Raw genomic sequence first — 19,686 nt, forward strand, 5'->3', positions numbered from 1 at the left:
GCCTCACCAGAACCGAGTCTGCCTGTGCCTTGATCTTAGATTTTCTAGTCTCCAAAGCTGTGATAAATAAATGTCTATTGTCCAAGGCACCCAGTCTCTGGTATTTTGTTATGGCGGTCCAAGCAGACTAACAGAGTGCAGAGCAGGTCTTATTTTAAGTCTGTATATTAAGTCCTCTCAGTAATCTCACATGGGAGATATTATTATTAGTCCCACTTTATAGATGAAGCGCAGTAACTTGCCTAAGGTCACACAGTGAGTGGCCGAGCTGGGTTTCGGCTCTGACCAGAATCTGTCACCTGAACTAAGATAAATGTGCATCTACTTCCCTAATCTGTTCAGCATATCTGGGCTCAACTCCCTTTGGAAACCACCTGTACTGCATTACTCACCCTAGCTATGAGTTTAAACCAGAGTAGTTCCCTAGCAGAAGGAACGCCAGTGATGTCCCTGTCGCTCTCTCAAAGATGGAGGAGAAGTCAAAAAGGAAAACAAACACTAACTTGGAAGGAAGGAACCAGCATGAACACTGATGGAAACACTGATAGAAAAAAGGGCATCCCTGGTTTCTGGCCAAATGGGAGAGATCCTGCATTTCCAGAGGGCTCCCACATCCCCACTGTCCTGCTGTCCCCATGTCCACTGTTGGAGGACCTCAAGATCTCCTTGGCACAGGTTTCCTTACCATATTCACTGCCCCCCATGGAGGTGCTGAGAATGGTCTCATTTTCTCTGTTGTTGAAAGTGTAGCAATTCCCATGCATTGGATGGTGGAAAAGTGTGAAATTCCTGTGGAGGAAGGAAATGGGTCAGAAAGGGATCTCCCCCATGCGTCTTAGCTGAAGTTGGGCAGGGCAGTGCTAACGGAGCCAACTCTCTTTGGGGAGAATGCGTGAGAGATGTGACTCATTTTCCCCATCTTGCTCCTGATCAGGTGACAAACAAGGCCCGTCATCCATGGTTGACACACATGGACATAGAACTAGACTCTCTGCCTTCTGTTTTCTCTCGGAATCCTCTCACCTTCATCTCTATCCTGACTTGACATTCCTTGTGCCATGTCCGTCCCCAAATTCCTCCACTTTTGAATTTCTCAGCCAACACTTGACATTTTCCATTCAAATTCCCAGTCCTAGAAAATAATCCCCAGGGAAAGAATCACATCATCTGTGCCCTTACGTGACTTTGGAACCCAACTCTTAGGGAGACATGATTCCAATTATTTACTTTTCACAAGAACCAATCTGTCTGCTAACATATACAGATAGGTGAAAGAGGCTCAGTGTTTTATTTTATTTTATTTTATTTTATTTTTATTTCTGAGACAGGGTCTTGCTCTGTTGCCCAGGCTGAAGTGCAGTGGCGCAATTATGGCTCACTGCAGCCTCAACCTCCCAGACTCAAGCGATCTTCCCACCTCAGCCTCCTAAGTAGCTGGGACTATAGGCGTGTGCCATTATGCCCAGATAAGTTTTTGAATTTTTTTTGTAGAAAGGAGGTTTTGCCACATTGCCCAGGCTGGTCTCAAACTCCTGAGCTCAAGCAATCATCTTCCTCAGCCTCCCAAAGTGCTGGGATTACAAGCGTGAGCCACTGTGCCCCGCCCAGGAACACTTTAGAATGTCTCACCCACTGCCCAGTCACTATAAGGGATCTGACTATTATCATAAAGGTGAAAGGTTTGAAATCTCACATGTTTGAACATGGGCCTTTCTCCTCCCGTCCCTCCCTCCTTCTCTTCCTTCCTTCCTTAGAACTATGGTTCTTAGTAATCAGTATGCATGATGGTAATATACAAGGTTAGGTTATATGCACACCATATGACAAAAACAGCAATTACTTTTGTGCCAATCTAATACCTTGTGGGTTGGGTTTTTTGTTTGTTTGTTTGTTTTGTTTTGTTTTGCTTTGTTTTGTTTTTTTTTTGAGAAAAGAGTCTCACTCTGCAGCCCAGGCTGGAGTGCAGTAGTGCAATCTTGGCTTACTGCAACCTCCGCCTCCTGGGTTTAGCGATTCTCCTGCCTCAGTCTCCTGAATAGCTGGGACTACAGGTGTGCACCACCACGCCGGCTAAGTTTTGTATTTTTAGTAGAGACGGGGTCTCACTATGTTGGCCAGGCTGGTCTTGAACTCCTGGCCTCAAGTGATCCATTCACCCCAGCCTCCCAAAGTGCTGGGATTTAGAGGTGTGAACCACCATGCCTGGCCAACTACCTTGTTTTTAATGAGTAGTTTAATGAGTTTAAGGATATTTTGATTTTATGTCACCTACACCTCCTTCACTGACTCTAGAACACAGCTCCCATGTAAGCAGTTTCCAAAGGCAGCGTCAGTGAGAAGAGCACCTTTTGCTCCCAAGACCTATCATCAAGGCTGTAGATTCCTGCAAGGGGCCTGGTACTCAGAGCTGCCAGTCCTTAGAGGCTGAGAGAGCAGCGTTCTCTTCTAACCTGGCATCACAGGACACTCCATCAAAGAAGCAGGTCACCAGCAGCTCCTCAGCAGAATAGCTCATGTTGATTTTCTTCTCCAGAGGCACCTGTGCCATGATATTCATGTAGTGCAGCTTATACCATTCCTGAATGGCATTGATCCCCGAGCTGAAGGTGTAGGTGGCACAGTCGGAGGTGTCATTTGAGCACTGTGAATAAGAGGAGACGTGAGGCTGAAGCCATCGGTTCTATTGCTACTCTTCAGAAGGACCATAAGAATGAGTGACTGAGACTCCAGGCCAGATACTCAGGGGAACAGGTTGGATATCTGGGGCAAGGATGGGTTTCCTCTCACTTCTAGGGGCTGGGAGTGATCATCCTCAAGCCTCAAGGACCAAAAAGGGGCTGAATGAGAAAGGACACAGAGTCCTACTCCTGCAACTCTGCACTACTTGCCCACCAAGGAAGAAGCAAAACCAGCTTCTTCAGGGTCCCCAGGCACCTAAGGTTCATCTGACTGATGCTACTACATTCCTAACAACCTTTCCCATTTCCTATCATATCAACAGTCAAGACATCTGGAATCCAGCCCAGACTCTGCAGGAGGAGGAGAGACTACTTCTCTGCAGGATCTTAGGCGAGGTATTCTGTACCCATTATCTCACCCACAAAATGTTGACTGAAACACCATCCTTCCCAACCACGTGTGGTAGCTGGGAGGACCCACGTTTGAAATATACAATAATGAGAACTTCATAGGGAAGCCATTGTACATTCCAAATGTTCTCATCACACAAAGCTTGGAAACTTTTCTAAATGGACAGATGTCAACTGATTTTGGCTGGTTGCAGTGGCTCATGCCTGTAATCCTAATGCTTTGGAAGGTTGTAGTGGGAACGCTGACCCAGGCCAGGAATTCGAGACCAGCCTGGGCAACACGGCTAGACCCCATCTCCACAAAAAATAGAAAAATTATCCAGGTGCGGTGATGCATTCTTGTAGTCCAAGCTACTTGGGTGGCTGAGGTGGGAAAATTGTTTGAGCCCAGGAGTTCTAGGCTGCAGTGAGCTATGATTGCACCACTCCCACCTGGGTGACAGAGTGAGATCTTGTTTCTAAAACAAACAAACAAACAAACAAACAAACATATATATAAAGAGTTGATTTTGGTGTCAAGAAGAACCTTGCAGATATCCTATGAAAGGACCCAAGAAGACTTTGAAATCTCAAAGATTTAGAAGAAGGTCCATTTTTCAGGATTTGGGACTACAGCTACAAGGTCACACAACTGGCAATCAAGCCTATAAGGTATGGACATAGCCCCCATCCTCCAGAGATGGCTGGGGCATGGAGAGGGAGGGTGGTGATGGAGTTTGCCCAGGAAGGTACTAGAATTCATTTTCAGTGAATGGCATTTCTCAAGAGCCCCTCAGGCCAGGTGCGGTGGCTCACACCTGTAATCTCAGCATTTTGGGAGGCCGAGGTAGGGGGACCACCTGAGGTCAAGAGTTTGATACCAGCCTGACCAACATGGTGAAACCCAGTCTTTACTAAAAACACAAAAAATTAGCCAAGTATGGTGGTGCATGCCTGTAATCCCAGCTAGTCAGGAGGCTGAGGCAGGAGAATCACTTGAACCTGGTAGGTAGAGGTTGCAGTGAGCCGAGATCGCACCACTGCACTCCAGCGTGGGTGACAGAGTGAGACTCTGAAAAAAAAAAAAAACAACCTCAAATGGCACCAAAAGGGAAAATGAAGTCAGGCCAAGCACCTCACGAAGGCAAGTACTGCAGGAACGTTGATGTTTCTGCTGTTTATTGTCCGTCTTTTTCTTTCGAGTGCCTGAACCTCAATTTTGCTTTGGAAGAATTTCCTTTCCCCCTCTGGACACAGCCTGGTGAGATTGTCCATGAAGATACTCCACCATCCATTAGCCAAAGGGTGATTAGGTGACCCAAGCTTGACCAACCGGATAGTCCCAAGATGGAATTTGACTCTTAAGCATTAACGACACCAACAAAAACTGAACATATTTGATGCTTCTTTAATCCAGCAGCAATATCTGAAATGGATTTTCATCATTTCTTGCTACCCAGATCCCTGCATCTGCCCTAATTTCTGCCCTTTGAGAGGCCTCCATGAGTTACTGGTTGCCTTGTAATACATTTCCCCCTCCCTCTGCCCCCCACAACTTAAAATTACCTGAATCAGTTTCAGTTGTTTGCAGCTGAATCATCCCAGCTGGGTGTCTTTCCTTTCTTTCCTTTCTTTTCTTTCTTTCTCTCCTTCTTTCTTTTTTTAAAAAGTAATTTTACTTTAAGTGCTGGGATACATGTGCAGAACATGCAGATTTGTTACATAGGTATACATGTGCCATGGTGGTTTGCCGCACCTATCAACCAGTCACCTAGGTTTTAAGCCCCGCATGCATTAGGTATTTGTCCTAATGCTCTCCCTCCGCTTGCCCCCTTCCTCTCCCCCCCACTTTTTTTTTTAACAGAGTATTATTCTGTCACTCAGGCTGGAGTGTGATGGCACCATCTGGGCTCACTGCAACCTCCACCTCCTGGGTTCAAGCAATTCTCTTGCCTCAGCTTCCCAAGTAGCTGAGATAACAGGCATGTGCCACCATGCACAGCTAATTTCTGTATTTTAGTGGAGACGGGTTTTACCACGTTGGCCAGGCTGGTCTCGAACTCCTGACCTCAGGTGATCCGCCCGCCTTGGCCTCCCAAAGCGCTGGGATTACGGGCATGAGTCACTGTGTCTGACCCCAGCTGGGTGTATTTCTTCCAGTTGGACCATAGGGGCTAGTGGCCAAGGAGAAGAGTCCTGGACCCAGCCCATCCCATGCCCCTAAGCAGTGAAAGAATGAGAGGGTGAAATCTTACCAGTTGGAATCCCACCACCTGCTTGGACTCGATGTGCATGACATTTGAAGCCTTGTGAATGATGCTACCACCGACTTTCCGCTTCCTCCCTGTGAAGAAGTCCCTGGCCTTGCCCTTCTCATCCTGATCAAAGATCAGCAGTGGGATCCGGTGGGAGAATCTAGGCTGCGTTCCCTCTGAGACGGAGCTCCAGGACTCTGCCTCTCGGCGCCTCCGGGACTCTGGAAAGCCGTACAGGGACTTTAGGGCCTCTCTGGTCTCCTGTTCCAAGTCAGCTAGAAGGTGGTGCACGGTGCTGTACCTGCCAAGGTGGGGAGGAAAAGTCAGGGAGAGGGGAAGTGGCCCTGGCAGAACACTGGTGCTCCTCCAGGCTGTTTTCCATCAACACGTGTCAGCCTCGTGCCCACCTTTCCCAACTCCTTAGCAGAGGAGACCATGCCTTTCATGACTTGACCCATCCAAAGTGACCCCTGGCTCTGGCAAATGGGGAAAGGCTCATGGGTGACCCGTGTGTGACTTCCTGTGGCTTCACCTCTGCCACCACTGTCTGCTTGCTCTCGGAGTGTGTTGATGAGTTTGTCCCGACCAGCATTTCTGGAGTAGTGGCTGTCAGGTGCCTCCCATAAACCAGCCACATTGAGGACAAGTAAATAACTGCCAACCAGGAGTCTACCTAATGGGCAGGCTCCTTCTCCACCCAGCTCACTCTGCCTCTGCCCACTGATTGTCCTCAAATCTGTGCTGGGGGGAAGGAGGGTATAACTGTTACCTCGATGACCCCCAAGAACACAAAATAGTTATAAAGGAGTTGCCTGCATGAAGCACAATATACCGTCTTTTAATTTTCACAAATCAAATTGTTCCAGCCTCCTCTTAACTCTCTCCTCTCTCCTTTCTCCCACTTGCTCTAGGCATAGGCAGCAGAGCATAGCAATTGAGAATAGAAACCCCTGGGTTTAGCCAAACTACCTGAGTTTAGGTTCCTCATCCTGGTACTGGCTACCTGACCTTGGACAAATGTCTTAGACTTTCTGTGTTTTAGCTTTCTCCTTTGTAAAATGGGATTTGTTGGGGGAGGTTCAATGAGTTTATTATATATAATAAACACACACAGACATACCTATAGATAATTAAGTGGCCTCTATTATTGTTATTATTTTAGAGACAGGGTCTCACTCTGTTGCCCAGGCTGGAGTGCAGTGGTACAATCATGGCTCACTGCAGCCTAGAACCCCTGGGCTCAAGCAGTCCTCCCACTTGAGCCTCCCAAGTTGCTGGGACTATGAACGTGTGCCATCACACCTGGCTAATTTAAAATAAAATGTTTTAAAATAAAATGTCTTGCTCTGTTGCCCAGGCTGGTCTCAAATTCCTGGCCTCCAGCAATCCTCATGCCTTGGCTTCTGAAAGTGCTGAGCCACTTCAGGCATGAGCCACTGTGCCTCTATTGTTAATTATATTAGTATTATTATATTTATTAAGACTTTATTCCTCCACTACAGTATAAGCTCCACTAGGGCAAATACTGTGTTTGGGTTGTTCAGTTCTCTATCCCAGAACCTAGTATAGTGCATGACAGTTTATAGATGCTGAGTAAATTATTATGGAACAAATAATGGATGGAAAGAAGGAAGGAGGACCAGAGAGAGAGAGAGAAGGAGGGAGGGAGAAAGAAAGAAGAGGAAGACATGGAGGGTGGAGAAAGAGTCTTAGACTTGATCTTGATTTTGAGCTTTGCACCAACTCGCTGATGACTCTGGACAAGTTAGTTTCCTTTGATAATCTTCCTCCCCTGCTCTGCTTCCCTTCTCCCCACCCCTGCTCTGACAAAGTCTGCCTGATTCTGACCTGCCTCACGGACCAGTTTTCCATAATCCTGAGAAGGACTCTGATGACCCATTTAGAACAGGTCCTGCCAAGGATGATAGGGCAGTCCCAAGGGCTGATCACACCCAGGGCCCGATGATCTCAATTAATGGGGCTGGGTTTATTCAGATGAGGGTTTGGGGCAGCTGAGGTGCTTACAGAAGTCACCTGGGTGTCACTTCTGAGTCAGCCTTGAGCTCACTCATGCTGCAAGGGGAGTGAACATGTGAGCTTGGAGAGCCAGGGACGCGGATGTGGATGGGGGTTGGCTAATTTGGGCTGAATATGGGGAGTGTGCAGAGGGGGTTAGTTCGTTTCAGGCCTCTTCTAAAGTGAAACAAGTCCTGCAGCTTCCTCTTTCTGCTCTCCCCGGGCTAGCCCATCCTCAGAAGTCATTGATGGGGTGGGTGTGGTGGCTCACTCCTGTAATCTCAGCACTTCGAGAGACCAAAGTGGCAGCACCACTTGAGCTCAGGAGTTTGAGACCAGCCTGAGTAACATAGCAAGACCCCATCTCTTAAAAAATAAAAAATTTTAGCTGGATGCGGTGGCATGTGCCTATAGTCCCAGCTACTCAGGAGGCTGCAGTAGGAGGATTGCTTGAGCCCAGGAGGTCGGGGCTGCAGTGAGCTATGATTGCACCACTGCACTCCAGCTTGGGTGACAGAGTGAGACCCTGTCTCCAAAAAAAAAAAAAGGGCAGGTGCGGTGGCTCACGCTTGTAATCCCAGCACTTTAGGAGGCCAAGGCGGGTGGATCCCCTGAGGTCAGGAGTTCAAGACCAGCCTGGCCAAACATGGTGAAATCCCGTCTGTACTAAAAATACAAAAAATTAGCCTGGCGCAGTGGTACACCCCTGTAGTCCCAGCTACTCGAGAGGATTGTTTGAACCTGGGAGGTGGAGGATGCAGTGAGCTGAGATCGCGCCATTGCATCCCAGCCTGGGCAACAAGAGCGAAACTCCATCTCAAAAAAGGAAAAAGAAAAGAAAAAAAAAAAGTCACTGATGGTCTGAAAACTTGGTACATACAGATTTAGAACGGGGGAGAGGGCTGTTTACCAGCGTTAGCAACAAATTCAAATTTCTAGAAAGCACATTTGTAGGCTGGAATCGACCTCCGGGCTGCCAGTGTGTCACTTTCGGGAGGGGCTTTGGTCTCTGTGGGGGGCCTGGCTCCCTACTCGCGTTTCCCTGCTCATGCCTCTTACTTGTAGGGGTTGATATTGCAGATGGTGACCGCAGGAAAATCCAACTTCCGGAAGTGGACTTTGATGGAAACTGAGACAGTATAGAAGGAGAAGACGAGGAGGGCGCACTGCCAGAGGATGAGGGCGACGGCAGTCAGTGTGAACCCGATCCAGAGGAGGCGGCGCAGACGGCCGCGGGACACCACGATGCGGCGGCAGCCATGGGTGTTGGTGTTGAGGCAGTACCACCGCATCAGCTCTTTAATGGTCGGCGCCTGAGGGCCCGTCACGGGCAGATTCTTCTTGATTTTGGCTTTGATCTTCTCTCCGGGAGCCATGGCGAGGATGGGACTTTGAGGACGGGACTTTGAGGACGGGCGTGCTGGAGGGCAAAGAAGAGAAGCAGGTGAGCTGGCAGGCACTAGCCGGCTAGTGTGTCCCTGGAGGCCACAGTCTGGGAAACACCAGTCCACGCGCCCTTAGAGACCTCCTTCCTCTGTTCCGCTGTGGCTTAGGCACTTTGCATTCTGAAGCCTTGGCCCCTCTTCCACGAGACGTTTGTTTTTGGCCACCACAGCTGCCAGAGAAGCTGCCTACTTCTCTTACAGCCCCCAGGCCTAGCCGTGTGGGGGCTGGGTGAGGTGAAACCTGCGAAGCGCTGGCTGGACAGGCTGCAGGACCTTTCCCCGGGTTCCTGGGCAGGAGCTCTGGAAGCAGCCCCATCAGCTCTCTTATCAGGCAGGGGTACCCGTGCCTTATCACCTCCAGTAGCCCGCCTTCCTCTAGGGCAGCATTCCTATCTCATTATGCCCCCTGGTGCCTAGCACAGTGTCTGGCACAGAGCAGTGCTCGGCAGATTGTAACTGACAGATGCAATCTGCCAAGAAAATTTCCCGGCAGCCACCTTAGATCATGTTCCTGGCTGCATTTTCCCCAGCCTTTTCTCTGAGGCTTTATTGTAAGTGAAACGATTTCTCTTTTGTTTCTTCTCTTTACGGTCAAGCTCTTAATGTTTCTAGATCACCTGATGTAACAATAACCTACAACTATTGGCCACTCAGTGTTTGCCAGGCATTGTGCCATATTTCCTTGATTCTAAGATACCATTAATTTAGAGAATGCCCTTGATTTAATAACAGCTTTGGGGGAGAGTACCAGTATTGGAAAGCAAATTATCACATTCATCAATGTACACGATGCATCTCAACTATACAAACTTTACAATGAGAAATAATCTTAGAAATGAACTAATACACTACATAAAAACTCATTTCATGTTTATAATATATAGTCTCATTAGTCTCATAAGTAAATTAGTCTCTCTCTATAAATATACACATAGCCTATATGTATTTCATTTTGTGTTTCAATAATTCCATGAAGTAGGCATGCTATTATTATATCCATGTTACAGAGGAGAAAAATGGACTCAGAGAGGTTGAATATCTTGTGTAAGATGATGCAGCTGGTTAGTGGAGGAGCTGGATGGAATCTTGCAGTCTTCACCACTATGGCATATGCCTTTGAGGGGCCTGGTAGTATGCTGGGTGCAGAGAGTTAATTAACAGTACCAAGAACTAAAGGTAGGAGGAAAAAGGAACACAGAGCTATTTAACTTCCAAACTCTGAACAGTGCACATGACCACTTCCCAAGACTTGTGAGCATTAGTATTGGGGGTGGGGGATATATGAAAACTGTGTCCCCCTATGCCTTCTACAGTGACAAAGGCAAATTAAGACATATCCTAGGGTATACAGGGTGGTCCCCAGGACCAGAGAGGGCCTGTTTCTGTGACTTCAACGTGTCCCACCAAGATTTTTAGGCAGGATTCGGAACCCGCAGAGTTATGTCTTTTTTTTCCCACCCTGAACCCATGAAATATGGGCTAAAATTGGAAGCCGGGGCAAAGCTAGGAGGCTTCCAAGCTTATAATGCTAGTGGGCTTAAGGCCTCTTAAGGCTTCCTCCTTAAGGAAAGGAAATGGAGTGCTGGGCATGGAGGTGAGATGCCCAGAGCAGCCAAACTGCTCTAAACCCTCCATAGATTGATATGATTTTACCAGGATGAAGAACACCATCAAAATGATGCTAGTAGCCTCTGGGCAAGAGCAACATAATTTACTTCTTTATCACTTAAAATATTGCCTATCCTTACCTCCTCCCTCCCCACAATCCAAAAAAAAAAAAAAAAATAAAATAAAATAAAGAAAGAAAGAAAGAAGGAAAGAAAGAAAAAAATTAGCAAGAGTTTGTTTTTAAAATCTAGGCCCAGGTTCAATTGCTTGTCAAATAAAACTGCAGCCCTCCTCTGTGAATGTTCAACAGAAGCTGTGATTCTGGAAGCTCCTATCCCCAGCTCTCAGGGGTCCCTCTGCCCCATCAGCCCCTTCCCCAGAACCGACCTTGACCCCAATGGATCAGTCGACAATGTCAGAGGAGCCCCAAGTGAAGGAAGGGAACTGATCTTGCTCTTTGCAAAACAGATAAAATATTCATATAAATAACATTTCAACTTCAAAGCGAAACAAGACTGTAGCTACCATTGATTATGCAGCCTGAGCCAATGTGATACCCTTAGTGGAAGAATTACTAGCTGATACCCAGCACTTACTCTTCTAAGTACTTTGTAGGTGTCACCTCATTTAATTTTCACAATTGTCTGAGGTAGGTATCACAACCACCCCCATTGTACAAATGAAACAGACGCTGACAGGTTAAGTAGCTTGCCCAAGGTCACACTAGAAAGTGGCTGAGCTAGGATTTGCACCTAGGAGTCCCTTTAACGACTAGCTATCGTTAATAATAATAACAGCAGCAGGGAAAGCAGCAATAATAGCAGCTATCACTTATTGATCCCTTTCTCTACTCCCAGGCATCCCACTCAGTCCTTTTCACACACTACCTGATTTAATCCTCACTACAGTTATATGAGGTGCTATTACTTGGCCCATTTCACAGAGAAGGAAACTGAGGCACAGAGGTTAGGTAATTTGCTCAAGACCACACAGGTAGAAAGGATTTGACGGATTCTTTAGAATTTTAGGGCCCTGGCTCACCGCAGCGACTCCGTACACCCCCTCCTCGCCTACCACCGATTTTGCCTGTCCCCCATCCCACAGTGCAGGACCCCAAAGCTTCGGGAGGGATGAGAGATTTGCCCCAAGTCTAGCGTTGGGTTCGGTGGACCGGAGAGTTCCCGATCGGTGCCTGTCCCGAAGGGCGACTCCTGTGCAGAAATCACTTGAACTCAGCCTCAGGGCCGGGACCCGAGTTCCTGTCGAGCGACCCCGCAGCCCCTGCCCTCCCGGCGCGGAGCGAGCGGGCGCTGTCCTGTGGCTGAAGCCACTTTTGTCCCGGGGGAGCGCCGGCTGAAGCCGCTGGAGCGAATCCAACCAGCCCACTTCAAGTATTTGTTTCTTTCTGCACCAAGTCACCCCGGAGAAAGCATTCCAGAGGGTAGAAGGAACAGTAGCGGACAAGTCGACGCGACTCATCCCGGCAGGGAAGGGGGCTGAACAGGCGCTGGGCGGAGTAAAGAGGCCAGGTGCGGCCCGGGACCCCCAGATCCCCGGACTCTGAGTGGCTCTCGACTGGCTTCGTGCTCCGGGCCACGGCGTGGGTAGACCCCGGAGAGCTGGCCGCTACCGCCCAGGCAAGGTGTCCCAGCATCCCGGGCACCGGGAAGCCGCCACCGGCTGATGCTGGCTCGGCCACCCACCGCGCTGACGGCGTCCGACGCCCTGGCGCCCGACAGCCGCTCCGGTGCCCAGAACCCCCGAGCTGGTCCGACCCAACCCGGCTGAACTCACCTTTCGGTTCCAAAGGGTCCAAGCCTCGTGAATGAGCGATCCGGGTGCGCTGCTCCTCTGCTCGCTCTCGGGCTAGCATCCCCTGGCAGCACCACCACGGGCTCTTGTGGGCCGACCGGGCCCGCCTCCCCAGGCCCCGCCCCCACCTGCCCAGGTGCTTTCCCCAGGCCGCCAGGCACCTGAGACCGCCCGGAGCGGGCCACGACTTCGCAGCGCCCCCTGGCGCCCAGAGGCCGCCCTGCGCCCCAGCCCGGCCTGCGCTGCGCCTTCCTGGGCCACCGCGCAGCGCCTGCTGCCGCCCCGAGGCCACCCTGGTACCCTGCATTCCCGCTGGGTCTCTGCGGCACTTACCCCAAGGCGCCTCGCAGCGCCTCCCGCCCGCTATTACTGCCCCGCGACTTCCTTCCACTCTCGTCCAGATGACAGGCGCCTGCCCTAGCACCAGCAGGAATCCCACGCAGCCTCGCTCCTCGGACTCCCTCCAGACCTGCAGCGTGAGGCCGCTTCAGTGCCCACCTGCGTCCGGCTGTAGGCAGCAGGGGCTGTTCAGCCAGGCCACTCATCCTTTGACCTTTTCAGCTGCTTCTTTCTCTTTCTTTCGTTCTTTCCTCCTTCCTTCCGTTCTTTCCTCCTTCCTTCCTTTTTCTTTCTTTTCCTCTTTTCTTCTTCTTCTTCTTCTTCTTCTTCTTCTTCTTCTTCTTCTTCTTCTTCTTCTTCTTCTTCTTCTTCTTCTTCTTCTTCTTCTTCTTCTTCTTCTTCTTCTTCTTCTTCTTCTTCTTCTTCTTCTTCTTCTTCTTCTTCTTCTTCTTCTTCTTCTTCTTCTTCTTCTTCTTCTTCTTTTGACAGAGTCTCGCTCTGTCGCCCAGTCTGGAGTGCAACGACGTGATCTCAGCTCACTACAACCTCCGCCTCCCGGGTTCAAGCAATTCTCCTGCCTCAGCCTCCCAAGTAGCTGGGGTTACAGGCGCACGCCACCATGCCGGGATTAATTTTTGTATTTTTAGTAGAGACGCAGTTTCACCATGTTGGCCAGGCTGGTCTCAAACTACTGACCTCAGGCAATCCACGCGTCTTGACCTCCCAAAGTGGTGGGATTACAGGTGTGAGCCACCGCACCTGGCCTGTCCTTCTTTCTCTTTCTTTCCTTTCTTTCCTCCTTCCTTCCTTGCCTGCCTGCCTTCCTGCCTTCCTGCCTGCCTTCCTTCCTTCCTTCCTTCCTTCCTTCCTTCCTTCCTTCCTTCCTTCCTTCCTTCCTTTCTCTTTCTTGCTTGCTTGTCTCCCTTCTTTCCTCCCTCCCTCTTTCTTCTTTCTCTCTCTCCCTTCCTTCCTTCCTTACTCCCTCCCTCCTCTTTCTTTCTTTCTCTCTTTCTCTCTTTCTTTCTTTCTTTCCTCTCTTTCTCTCTTTCTTTTTTTAACAGGGTCTCCCTCTGTCACCTTGGCTGGAGTGCAGTGCTGCAATCATAGCTCACTGTAGCTGCCAACTACTGGGCTCAAGCGAGCCTCCCTCTTCAGCCTCCCAAATAGCTGGAATTACAGAGGTAAGCCACCTTTCCTGGCTTCAGCTGCCATTTTATAGGGACTCAGATAACTACAAGAAACAAGATTAGAAAACTGCAATTGGGAGGGACCATAGAGACACAGCCCCTTTGTGTGGGGGAGAAACTGAGGCCCAGAGAGAGGAAAGGATCTGTTCTTACCTAGAGCTTCTCAGATTTGAATGTGCTTACAATAACCTATGGATGTTGTTAAAATGCAGATTTTGACTCGATAGGGGTGGAGTGGGCCTTAAGAGTCCGAATTTCCAAATTCCTAGGAGATGCCTTGGTTGCTGGTCCAAGGGCTGCTTGCCCAGGTGGGTGGAAACAGGTCCAGCATTATTGGAGAGAAATTTAAAGAAAATTCTCTAAAAAATGTCAACTGCCTCTTCTAACAATATATGCTCATTGCAAAGAATTAAAACAATAAACTGTGCCCCCACCTGTCTCCAAATAAGCATGGCTAACAGTTTGGTTATTATTTGGTGTGTGTGTATGTGTGTGTGTCCACTACACGTATTAGTTTTATATATATACGCACACATATATAATGGGATTTTGAAACACACACTGTTCAAATTCTATATTTGTTCTGAATGACAATACACAGTTATATTCTCACTGTAAAATAAAGCCAGCTTTTTCTTCTTTTTGTCTTTTAAATTATTTATATATATATATATATATATTTATTTATTTATTTAGAGACAGGGTCTTGCTCTGTCACCCAGGCTGGAATGTAGTGGTGTGATCACGGCTCACTGCAGTCTCAACTTCCTGTGGCTCCAAGGATCCTCCCACCTCAGCCTCCCAAGTAGCTGGGACCACAGGTGTATGCCACCAACACCCAGCTAATTTTTTTTTTTTTTTTTTTTTTGGTAGAGAAGGGGCTTCACCATGTTTCCAAGGCTGGTCTTGAACTCCTGAGTTCAAGGGATCCACCCATCTCAGCCTCCCAAAGTGCTGGAATTATAGGCATGGAATTAGGCTAGATTGACTTTTTAAAAAATCAAGTTAAAATTTATATACAGTGAAATGCACAACTTTTTTTTTTGTTTGTTTTTGAGGCAAGGTCTTGCTCTGTCACCCAGGCTGGAATGCAGTGGTGTGATCATAGCTCACTGCAGCCTCCAACTCCTGGGCTCAAGCAATCCTCCTGCCTCAGATTAGAAAATAGTAGCTAGGACTAGAGGTTTGTGCCATCACGCCTGGCTAATTTTTTATTTTTGTGGAGATGGGGTTTCGCTATGTTTCCCAGGCTGGTCTTGAACTCCTGGCCTCAAGTAATTCGCCTGCCTTGTCCTCTCAAAGTGTTAGGATTGTAGGCATGAGCCACCGCACCTGGCCCAAAATGTACAAGTCAAGGAGTTTTGGTAAATGTGTACATTCCTATGGCCATCACCATCTGATTCTTCAGTACAGAGTGGTATTGCCTCTAAACCACTCCTGTCATCATAAGACCATAGGCAACGTCCTCTCCTTCTTGAAGCATCAGTGTTCAAATTTATCAAATGTACCTAGAATCTACTTCTCCCCACCTCTGGGGCCACCACCATGCTCCAATTGATCATTGTCTCTCACCCAAATCATTGCCATAGGCTCCTCACTAGTCTTGCTAATTCTGCCCTCCACAGCCTCTTGTCAATAAACCAGCCAAAGAGATTCTTACTGAATTAAGGTTAGACCATGCCATTTCTCTATTTAAACCCATTCAATGGCTTCTTGCTTCATTTATAATGAAAGCCAAAGTCCTTATGATCATCTACAAGGCCCTCCGTCATCTGACCCTGTTGTCCCTCTGCCCTCATCTCTTCCTACTCACACTCTGGCATATTCTGCTTCACCTTTGCTGGCCTCTGTGCCATCCTTGGATATGACTATGACCGAATCTAGCCTTAGCAAAGTCATTTGGTTTCAGGCAACAGAAACAGACTCAAATTAGCTCAAGCAGAATCAATAAATTATTAAATGGATGCAGGCAGAGCTCCTTTACAGAATCCAAAGAAACACAGAGGGTCTCAGGAGGATGGGAACCAGGAAATGTCTGGATCTCTCAGGAGGAGGATTTTGTGGTCTTTCTTTATTTTTATTTTTACTTGAGACAGGGTCTGGCTTTGTCACCCAGGCTGGAGTGCAGTGGTGCGATCTTGGCTCACTGCAACCTCCACCTCCTGGGCCCAAGTGATCCTCCCTCCTCAGCCTCCAGAGTAGCTGGAAACGTAGGCATGCACTGCCACACCCAAATAAATTTTGTGGGTTTTGTAGAGATGGAGGTCTTTCTATATTGCCCAGGCTGGTTTCAAACTCCTGGACTCAAGCAGTCTGCCTGCATTCACCTCTCAAAGTGCTGGGATTACAGGTGTAAGTCCTTGTGCCTGGCAGAGGATTTTGTGGGCTTTCTTGAGTTTTCAAAGCCTGTCTTAGTCTCATGAGTCCTGAAGATAAATTTGATTGGCCACTGGCCTGCCAATGATCTAGTTTCTTTGGGTCGGGTGTATTCATTCCTGGTCCAATCAGCTAACACCATGAGGGTAGGAACGGGTAAAACAAATATGACTGAAGAGGTTCACCACTACTGGTAAATGGGAAATTCTCAGATCATGTGGCTGTAAGTGAGGAAGAAACCTTAAAGTGAACCAACATTTCCCTTTGTTTTCAAAAAAACACTTCTGGTCCACTTAGGAAAAAGCAATATAGATGAGACTTACATTGTCCCCTAAATACTAAGATTTCAGACTTGCTTGTCAAGAGCAATGGTGTAGAAACCATTTGCTTGTTTTTCTGCCAATATCCATTTCTTTTTATTCTAGAGACATCCCTGAATTTCCTCTGGAGAACCATTCAATCTTATCCGCACCCCCCAACCCCATTCATGTGGCTCAACTTAGGTTGACGCCCATCTCTGGCTCTAGCAAATCAGCTTATCTTTTCACTCAGGTTATAGCCTTTTGTTTTTGTTTTTGTTTGAGATGGAATCTCGCTCTGTCGTCCAGGCTGGAGTGCAGTGGTGCTATCTCGGCTCACTGCAACCTCCACCTCCTGGGTTCAAGCGATTCTCCTGCCTCAGCCTCCCGAGTATCTGAGTAGCTGGGACTACATGTGCACACCACCATGCCCGGATAATTTTTTTTTTTTTTTTTTTTTTTTAGTAGAGATGGGGTTTCACCATGTTGGCCAGGCTGGTCTCAAACTCCTAACTTCAGGTGATCTGCCCACTTTGGCCTCCCAAAGTGCTGGAATTACAGCCATGAGCCACCATGCCTGGCCTTTGGGTTACAGTGTTTTGCTCAGGAGTGGGCACAGACCGAAATTCAATCCAGTGAGAGTCATACCCACCCAAGACTTTGTCTGGAATATTGCAAAGGAGGGTGTCTCTTTTTACTGGGACTTCTAGCAGAAAGGACTGTGTGATCCAAGGGCTGTGGAGAGTATCACATGGGGCCTTAGAGTGAAACCAACACAAAGAAAAGCAGAGCCCAGAGATGGAGAGGGTTCCAGCAAGTCTCTGGACCCAGCACTACCTACAGCTGAGTCTACCTCCTGGAATTTTTAGTCATATGAGCCAATAAACTTGCTATTGTGTTTAGGACATTTCGAGTTGTTTATCTCACTCAAAACCAAAAAAGTCCAAACTAATATAGAGAATAAAAATCCTATCTTCCCACTTGGATGTGATGATGCCTTCTTCTGTTTCTTAAAGTGAGTGTATTTCATATCTAGTCCCAGGTGAATATCTACAAATCTGGGCAACATTTTTCTATGCCAAATGACAACAGGGAGGGCCCTGAGCTACTTAAAGGGATAACAGGTAATTAGAACTCTGACAGGGAAATAGACTCTCCTTGATCCTAGCCCCCCCTCTTTTTTTTTTTAGATGATGTCCCTGTCACCCAGGCTGGAGTGCAGTGGCGTGATCTCAGTTCACTGCAATCTCTGCCTCCTGGGTTCAAGTAATTATCGTGCTTCAGCCTCCTGAGTAGCTGGGATTATAGGCATGCTCCAGCAAGTCAGGCTATTTTTTTTTTTTTTTTTTGTATTTTTAGTAGAGACGGGGTTTCTTCGTGTTGGCCAGGCTGGTCTCGAACTCCTGACCTCAAGTGATCCACCTACCTCAGCCTCCCACAGTGCTGGGACTATAGGTGTGAGTCACTGCGCCCAACCAACTATCTCAATAAGACCCAAAGTTTACCAAATTATCTTCATAGGACCTAAGGCTAATATGAGTCAGGTGTGGGGTCAAAGGTACTCACATTTCCAGGATCACATTTATATTATGTAGTAGGATGGGAGGATTTTAAGAAGCAATCAACAAGGTCTCCCTTGTTGAAGACAAGGAAAGTCTTTCTTGCTGGGCTGATGAGGGTGGTGGCATGCATTCTTATTTATTAATTGGACCCTAATTCAATGACCTGGATACTATTTCAGTGTATAGTCTTAGCTTAAGCCAATAGCATCAGTTGTTGAAATAGAGAAATATAAGGTTGGTTACATTAATTTTCTAGGACCCTTTTTCCCCAAAGGGTACACATATGTTTCTGGCAAAAGTTAGCACCATTTTCCTAATGTAAGATACTTTTTTTTTTTTTTTTGAGACAGAGTTTCACTACCACTACGCAGGCTGGATCGCAGTGGCACAGTGTCGACTCACTGCAGCCTCCATCCGCTGGGCTCAAGCTATTCTCCTGCCTCACCCTCCCAAGTAGCTGGGACTACAGGCACATGCCACTCTGCCTGGCTAACTTTTGTATTTTTTGTAAAGATGGGATTTTGCCATGTTGCCCAGACTAGTCTCGAACTCCTGAGCTCAAGTGATCTGCCCGCCTTGGCCTTTCAGAGTGAAGAAACATTCTTTTACTAATTAGACTCTTCTACAGGTCAAGAGAATGCACAGATTACCCATGGTGATGGGGGCTTATTGAAAGCACAACTTCCCAGCTGTGTCAGAGGGGCTTTTATTGCCCTATGCTCCGCCTATTTGGCCCTTGTCAATTCCACATTTTATCATGCATCACTGAAAACATTCTGCATCCAGCACTTATTTCTAATTCAGGTAAAACTCTGTATATTGCAAATATCAGAATCAAACAACCGTGAACTAGCTTAGGCTAAGGAATGAGACAAATTGGCTCATGTATAAGGGAGTCTGGCTTCAGGCTCAGCTTACACTTGAATTCAGAAGATGTCAGCAGGTCCTGGTTTTTTATGCCTTTGAGTCTTGGTTCTAATTCATCAATGTTCACACCATTCTGTGTCCAGTGTTGTTGCAAGATGGCTGCACTAGCCCTAGCCCCTACATATACATAATGCTGAGTTCAGAAGGACTGATAGCTTAAGCACATATTGTAGGACAATCTTGATTGAGCTTTATTGCCTTGTTTGAGGCATGTTTCAACTTCTTTTTTTACTTATTAGAGATGGGGTCTCATTCTGTTGCCCAGGCTGGAGGGCAGTGGTGTAATCATAGTTCACTGCAGCCTTGAATTTCTGGGCTTAAGCCTCCTGAGTAGCTGGGATTGAAGGTGCAAGTCACCATACCTGGTTGTTTCAACTTCTAGTTGAACAGCATGATTAGAAGAATGGGATGTATTGATTGGCTCAGGCTTGGATTATACGCTCCATCTCTGGGTAGATTCAGCTTCACTCAAAACACAAGGGCTGAGAATGGGGAAGAAGTGGTTTTTTCCAAGCAAAATCAGAATAAATTCTGGGTTGTAAAAACATCTCATATTGCATAATCTCTCTACTGTTGCCTTGTTTGGCACTTGCAACTGATAATTGTCTCAGTGAAACACTCTCTTCTCTTGGCTTCTCCAATGCATTGCTTTCTCTGAAATTCTATTTATACTCCTTTGGAATGTTTGCTTTTGTTTTTGTTTTTGTTTTGAGACAGAGTCTCATTCTGTCACCCAGGGTGGAGTGCAGTGGTGCAATCTCAGCTCACCTCCCAGGTTCAAGTGATTCTCCT

The 19,686-nt window shown here is 47.5% G+C and overlaps 1 protein-coding gene across 5 annotated transcripts in view; it reads right to left on the reverse strand.

Annotated features, from left to right (window-relative positions):
* The window catches only part of SCNN1G (sodium channel epithelial 1 subunit gamma), a 72,280-nt gene that overhangs the window by 22,273 nt on the left and 30,321 nt on the right, over positions 1-19,686 (reverse strand). For 2 of the 5 annotated variants that reach the window (XM_063612078.1, XM_055298484.2), the window contains exons 1-5: positions 12,187-12,364; positions 8,399-8,759; positions 5,324-5,624; positions 2,451-2,641; positions 686-789 (exon numbers count right to left, since the gene is read on the reverse strand). In XM_063612078.1, the coding sequence (XP_063468148.1) occupies positions 686-789; positions 2,451-2,641; positions 5,324-5,624; positions 8,399-8,759; positions 12,187-12,265 (1,036 nt within the window). In that variant the 5' untranslated portion in view covers positions 12,266-12,364. Of the gene's footprint in view, positions 1-685; positions 790-2,450; positions 2,642-5,323; positions 5,625-8,398; positions 8,760-12,186; positions 12,365-12,537; positions 12,718-19,686 lie in introns of those variants that run through there. The other 3 variants (XM_063612080.1, XM_063612079.1, XM_063612081.1) reach the window with 2 other exon arrangements.

This window comes from Symphalangus syndactylus, chromosome 11 (genome assembly GCF_028878055.3).
Source record: "Symphalangus syndactylus isolate Jambi chromosome 11, NHGRI_mSymSyn1-v2.1_pri, whole genome shotgun sequence".
Classification (NCBI taxonomy): domain Eukaryota; kingdom Metazoa; phylum Chordata; class Mammalia; order Primates; family Hylobatidae; genus Symphalangus; species Symphalangus syndactylus.